The sequence below is a fragment of the Quercus lobata genome, chromosome 10, assembly GCF_001633185.2.
Source record: "Quercus lobata isolate SW786 chromosome 10, ValleyOak3.0 Primary Assembly, whole genome shotgun sequence".
In the NCBI taxonomy this organism is placed as follows: Eukaryota; Viridiplantae; Streptophyta; class Magnoliopsida; order Fagales; family Fagaceae; genus Quercus; species Quercus lobata.
Window position 1 is genome coordinate 55,097,935 of NC_044913.1, and position 6,743 is coordinate 55,104,677.

The 6,743-nt window shown below is 36.5% G+C and overlaps 1 protein-coding gene across 1 annotated transcript; it reads left to right on the forward strand.

Annotated features, from left to right (window-relative positions):
- The first annotated feature begins 5,054 nt into the window (after positions 1 to 5,054).
- LOC115965009 (uncharacterized mitochondrial protein AtMg00810-like) lies at positions 5,055 to 6,098 on the forward strand. The gene has a single exon (XM_031084223.1). The coding sequence runs from the start codon at positions 5,055 to 5,057 to the stop codon at positions 6,096 to 6,098; it is 1,044 nt and encodes a 347-aa protein (XP_030940083.1).
- The last annotated feature ends 645 nt before the right edge of the window (positions 6,099 to 6,743 follow it).

Here is a 6,743-nt window from a genome sequence, read left to right on the forward strand (position 1 = left end):
TGGATGTGGTTTGTATAGTTGGATTGTGTGGGGGTGATATTTTGGGGCTTATGGCTTTGTTGCCCCAATTCTTGTGTTTAAAAATTTTCATGTTGTATATCTACTTGGGTGGCAAAGTTTGATGGGGGACCTCAGGTAATAAGCTCTCTTTATGTCTTGATTTCATTATTATTTTTCTTAATTTGAAGTTTTAAGTATTGGAGTAAGATACACATGAGTTAGAAAAACAATTTGTTGGACTGACATTGGGTTGAGAACAGGCTTCTATTGCAGCTGTGTTTTAGTTTTTGCTTTTGATCCTAATACTCCCTTAACTTCTTGCTTGACCCTTAAGAGGTTTTTGGTTTTCTGTTATATATATAATGATAATAATGACTAATTATTTTAATCTACATTTTTATTATTGGAGATTGGATATCTTGCTTGTCTACTTTGTCGGTTTTTTTAATTTAAGTGGTGATGCATTTGTGGTACTTAAGCTAGGTTGATTTTGTTTGGTTGCTTCTTGATGAAACATGCTTTTGAGTAGTCTTGCTCTTTATAAATTTTTTATATTTTCCTTTAGAAGTAAAATCTTATAATTTATAATTATTCCAAACTATGTAGCTGGAATTCTGTTTTTCAGTTTGCTCGTGTGGTCATCTTTCACATAGCACTTGTACATTTGTCTTCTTGTCTTGTTTCTATTGATGTTTTCTTGCTTATAGTGGAACCTGGTTATGTTGTGCTAGCAGCTCTTTTTCTAGTTTGGATTGTCACATTTTGTATGCAGGAAGCAAGATGTTTTTGTTTGGGTGCTTCACAACTTAAGCAGCTGAGTTTGGCGATAAACTCCCTTTTTCTTCCCCTTTGTTTTTCTCTCCTTCAAGCACAATAATTTGAAGGATACATTTTTGTTGTTTTAATTTTGTCTAATACTTGGGTTTGTGACTGAATTTCCTAGGTTTCATTTTCGAGAAGAATTATAATTCCAAGTCTTGCAAAGTGAGGGTTTGAAATTTCTATTGCAATTTTTCTTCCTTTGTCTTGCTGTCTTATTTTATTTTTGGTCATTATGTGTTGGCAACTTCAATAATGAATTCACAGCTTAATCTGGCAGTGCTTAGTATTGTTGTAGTCCACAATTTTAATCATAGTGTGTCTTGAGGGAACGCTTTTGCTTTCTCTTCTCCTGGCATTTGTGGGCTTTCTGGGAGTTACATTGGTATGCATCGTAATTTGTTAACTTGGATTGTTGCTACTTGATTTCCTTGTCCCCCAATATCTAGCAACAGAGAAGAGCTTGGCTTTCTAAGTTAGAAAGGATTTATCTTTATATTTTTGCATTCTTTGAAATATAGTTGTTTTTTCATTTGTTGTTTTGCAACTCCTGTGATTCTCTGTGCATGTTAAAATTCTATTACTTATATGTATATAGAACTGTTTTTTTTTTCTTCTGCTGTACTTGGCAGTTTAAGCAGCCAAGTTTGATTAGGTTGATAAATTCTCTTTTTCTCCTGCTTTCATCATTCTCTTTTGCAATCATGAGAACTTAAAAAACTTTTTGCTTGTTTAATTTCATTTGAAATATATAGTTCTTTCATTTGTTGTTTTGCAACTTCTGCAATTCACATGTTAAAAATCTATTCTTTGTTTGTCTACAGGAACTAGTTTTTTTTTAATTTTTTTGTGTTTGTGCTTAGCAGCTTTAATAAACTGAACTTTTCATTTGGTGATAAGCTTTATTTTCTGCCTGCTTTCATTATTCTCTCTTGCAATCATAAGAATTATAAATTTCTTGTATTGTTTTAATTCTTTTTGATACTTGTGCCTGTAAATTCTTTTCTTAGGCTTTGGTTTCCTTCACATCCATAAATTCATGTCTCACCTAGGGAGGGCTTGAAATTTCCCTTGCAATTCTTCTTGTTTCTATGTCTTCTCTTGTTTAAATTTTGGTCATTTAGTTTGAATGTGGTAATGCCTGTTGATGTTGAGGGACTGGTAGATTAACAAAGTTTTTGACCTTAATATGGTTGCCAGGGAAAATAATACAGCTTTTTTGCTTCATCCTATAACACTAGTTAGGCTTTCTAGGAATGACTTGGTGCATGGTTTCTTTTTAAGGCATTTGTTGAGGGACAGGTAGATTAAGAATGGTCCAGGTATGACTTCATTCCATTTATTTAATAGATTTGGGTGCATGGTTTATTTATTTTTTTTTAAAGGTGTTTGTTGTAGCAAGCTTTTGTAGATCAATTTTTTTTTTTGCTACAATTCTGTAGATCAATATGTTTCTTCTATTGGAGCATAATACATGAAGTTTCCTTTCCCTTATTGTTGGATGGCTGGTAATTATGGGTCTAAAATTTATGACTTTTTTCTAGTTCTGTAGATTTCACTAAAGTTTTTGACCTTAATATGGTTGCCAGGGAAAATAATACAGCTTTTTTGCTTCATCCTATAACACTAGTTAGGCTTTCTAGGAATGACTTGGTGCATGGTTTCTTTTTAAGGCATTTGTTGAGGGACAGGTAGATTAAGAATGGTCCAGGTATGACTTCATTCCATTTATTTAATAGATTTGGGTGCATGGTTTATTTATTTTTTTTTAAAGGTGTTTGTTGTAGCAAGCTTTTGTAGATCAATTTTTTTTTTTGCTACAATTCTGTAGATCAATATGTTTCTTCTATTGGAGCATAATACATGAAGTTTCCTTTCCCTTATTGTTGGATGGCCGGTAATTATGGGTCTAAAATTTATGACTTTTTTCTAGTTCTGTAGATTTTAACTAAAGTTTTTTGACCTTAATAGTGTTGCCAGGTGAAAATAATACAGTTTTTTTTGCTTCATCCTATTACACTGTTTAGCTTTCTTAGGAATGTTGTGTGCATTGGTTTCTTTTTAAGGCATTTGTTGAGGACAGGTATGAATTAAGATATGGTCCAGGTATGACTTCATTCCATTTATTTAATAGATTTGGGTGCATGGTTTATTTATTTTTTTTTAAAGGTGTTTGTTGTAGCAAGCTTTTGTAGATCAATTTTTTTTTTGCTACAATTCTGTAGATCAATATGTTTCTTCTATTGGAGCATAATACATGAAGTTTCCTTTCCCTTATTGTTGGATGGCCGGTAATTATTGGTCTAAAATTTATGACTTTTTTCTAGTTCTGTAGATTTCACTTTTTGCGCATACATTGTTTAATATATTGTTCCCTCAAAAGGAATCGTTGTCCTTGTGTGCACCCAAACTTCTTGTAGAGATCAATTGTTGCTGAAGTGGTTTCAATTTGGGGGGCCATTTTTATGTTTGCAAGGGTCATCGCTTTTGAATGTGGTTATTTCTCTTTATTGGTCTGGTGCAGGGTAGATTGATGTAATCTTATGGTTGCCTAGGTGAGTTCTTTCAGGTTCATTGGTTTGTCCTGTTGATTGGCTTATGACTTAGGCTTTTGTGAATCAAATTCTTTTAACTTACACACTTGGTCTTAGCATTATTATTGTAAAAAATCTGTGAATAAAATTCTTTTAATCTATGTTTTTGGTTTTTGCATTATTATTTGTAAAAATATGAATTGTGGTTCATTACAGGTGTTATAAAATATGTATTGGAAAATATGTATTGTAGGTATATTTCAGGTCTATAAAATTTTTTTTTTTTTTTTAAAAAAAAAGGACCTATACCAGCGCTTTTGAAAGCGCTGGCATAGGTCCTTTTAAATTTTACTGATTCAAGACCTATACCAGCGCTTTCAAAAGCGCTGGCATAGGTCCTTTTAAATTATACTGATTCAAGACCTATACCAGCGTTTTTGAAAGCGCTGGAATAGGTAAAACCTATGCCAGCGCTTCCAAAAGCGCTGGAATAGGTAAAACCTATGCCAGCGCTTCCAAAAGCGCTGGCATAGGCCTTCCAAAAGCGCTGGTATAGGTTATATTCACATTTTCATAAAGATTGTCCCAGCGCTTTTAAAAACGCCGGAATAGGGTTTGAAAGCGCTAGGACCTATCCCAGCGCTTTTGAAAAGCGCTGGTACAGGTCCGCACGACCCTATCCCCACATTCAAAAAGCGGCGGTCTGAAGTGCCGGGATAGGAATTTTGACCCTATCCCAGCGCTTTTTGGGGCTATCCCAGCGCTTTTCAAAACGCTGGGATAGCCCCGTTTTTTTGTAGTGTCTTCTAGGTTATCCACCTGCTATTAAAGGTTACAAACTCTTGAACCTTGCTTCTAAACAGGTGTTTGTGTCTAGGGATGTTGTGTTTCCTAAAAATATTCTCAATAATAATATCCAAATCTAACTAATGATGGAAAAATATTAAAAATAAAACACAGTCCTAATACAACTAGGAAAGTGGTGTTTTTCAGCTGGAAATTCCGTGCACCAGATCTGGAGGCTTCCAAAAATAAACCACATCAGATACGTGTATTAGAATTTCAGGCAAAGGAACATTCCAGAACGTCAGCAGTGCAGGTGCAGCAACTTCAAGCCCGATTTCGACCTTGATGCAGCCCGTATCTCTCAAAACTAAAAACATGAAAGTTGTAGAGATTTGTCTTGGCGTTCCATAGCATCTTGAATCATCTCAATCGGAGCTTGGATGAGAGAGTTATTCCCAAATTACAAAGCGATGTCAAAGCTGTCCAGAATCGCCCAATTAGCTACATTTTGCACTTAATGCCTCCATTTGCATCCTAAATCAAAATATAAGAATAATGGGTACATTTAGGCACCAAATAAATATAAAAGACTAAACATTAAGGGAAAAAAATATGACATTTTGCATTCTTATTACAATCTCTTCAATTGTGGAACCTAGTACTTATGCCCAAGCTGTTAAGGACCTAAAATGGAGAGAAGCCATGGCAGCTGAGATTGCTGCTCTTGAGGCTAACTAGACTTGGTCCCTCACTTCTTTGCCTCCTCAGAAGCAGCCTATAGGTTGTAAATGGGTCTACAAGGTCAAGTATAAGGCTGATGGTACTATTGAGAGATACAAAGCAAGGTTGGTTGCCAAAGGTTTTACACAAAGGGAGGGGCTGGACTATACAAAAACTTTCTCCCTAGTGGCCAAAATGGTTTCTATTAAAGCTTTGCTTGCAGTGGCTGTTGTGAAAGGGTGGCATTTATCCCAACTTGATGTCAACAATGCATTTTTGCATGGTGATCTTAATGAAGAGGTTTATATGGTCTTGTTCCCAGGCTTTCACAACAAGGGAGAGGTTGTTTGTAAGCTCAACAAATCCTTGTATGGCCTCAAGCAGGCCTTTAGGCAATGGTTTTCCAAGTTCTCTCATGTTTTGATCCAGTTAGGCTTTCATCAATCTAAAGCTGATTACTCTTTGTTCACTAGAAGCAGTTTTGGTTCCTTTGTTGCCTTATTGGTGTATGTGGATGATGTTCTCATTGCCAGTGATAATGTTCAAGCAGTAGCAGACCTTAAGGTGCTGCTGGATAAGCAATTCAAGCTTAAAGACTTGGGGGACTTGAAATTTTTCCTAGGTTTGGAAATGGCTAGGTCCAAGGAAGGCATTAGCCTTTGCCAAAGAAAATATGCCTTGGAGTTGTTGGAAGATGCAGGGTTGTTAGGTTGTAGACTAGCAAAGGTTCCCATGGAGCCAGCTTTGAAGTTAAGCAAGTATGAAGGGCAAGAGTTAAAGGATCCCCGCATGTATAGGAGATTGATTGGGAGGTTACTCTATCTAACCATCACAAGGCCTAATATTACCTTTGCAGTTCACAAACTTAGCCAATTCATGGCTAAACCAAGGTTGCCACATCTTCAAGCAGCTAATAAGGTTTTGCAATACATGAAAGGCAGTCCTGGGCAAGGTCTGTTGTTTTCTAGCAAGTCTGAATTACATATTAAGGCTTTTGCAGATGCGGATTGGGCTGCCTGTCTAGATACCAGGAGCTTTACTACTGGTTATTGTGTTTTTATTGGAGAATCTTTGGTCTCTTGGAAGTCTAAGAAGCAGCAAACAGTCTCACGTTCTTCAGCAGAGTCAAAATATAGGGCAATGGTTGTTGCAGTGTGTGAAGTTGTATGGTTGATCAGCTTTCTTAAGGACATTCAAGTTCCTCATTCAAGGGCAGCCTTACTCTTCAGTGATAGTTGAGCTGCTCTTCACATTGCAGCTAATCCTGTATTTCATGAAAGAACAAAACATATTGAGATAGACTACCATGTTGATAGAGATAAAGCCTTGGAAAAGGTGATCAAACTATTGCACATTAGAACTAAGTCACAGGTTGGGGATCTCTTAACAAAGGCATTGAATTCACAACAATTCTCTCACCTTCTATCCACGATGAAGATGCTCAATATTCATGCCCTTGTTCCTCTTGAGGGGGAGTATCAAAAGCAAGGAAGTCAATTCCGTACTATACCGGCCGGTATGGCCTGTATATACTGTATCGGCCAGTGCATCGGTACAGGTACACCCTTTGTTTTGTATCGGAAAAAATACCGGCCTTACCGGCCTCGTACCGACCGTACCAGCGAAATTCGGCTGTTTCGGCAGGTAAAGATGTTTCGGACCGATACAAACAAGAAGAAAAAAGAAAAAGAAAAGGAAGAAGAAGATGAGAAAAAGTGAGAAAGGGAGAGAAAGAGGTAGAGCAAGTGAAGGCTGAAGCTGTGAGAGAGAAATAATTTGTTGCTTTACTCTATGTTTGAAAAACTGGGGAAGACGAAGTGTAGTAGAGACTGAAAAGTGAGAAAAAGGAGATGGAGACTGAGAAGCATACGTTGAGACTGAAAA

What these genes read in the sequence shown, in the direction of transcription:
- LOC115965009 (XM_031084223.1), top strand. Translation starts at nt 5,055, where the DNA reads ATGGTTTCTATTAAAGCTTTGCTTGCAGTGGCTGTTGTGAAAGGGTGG.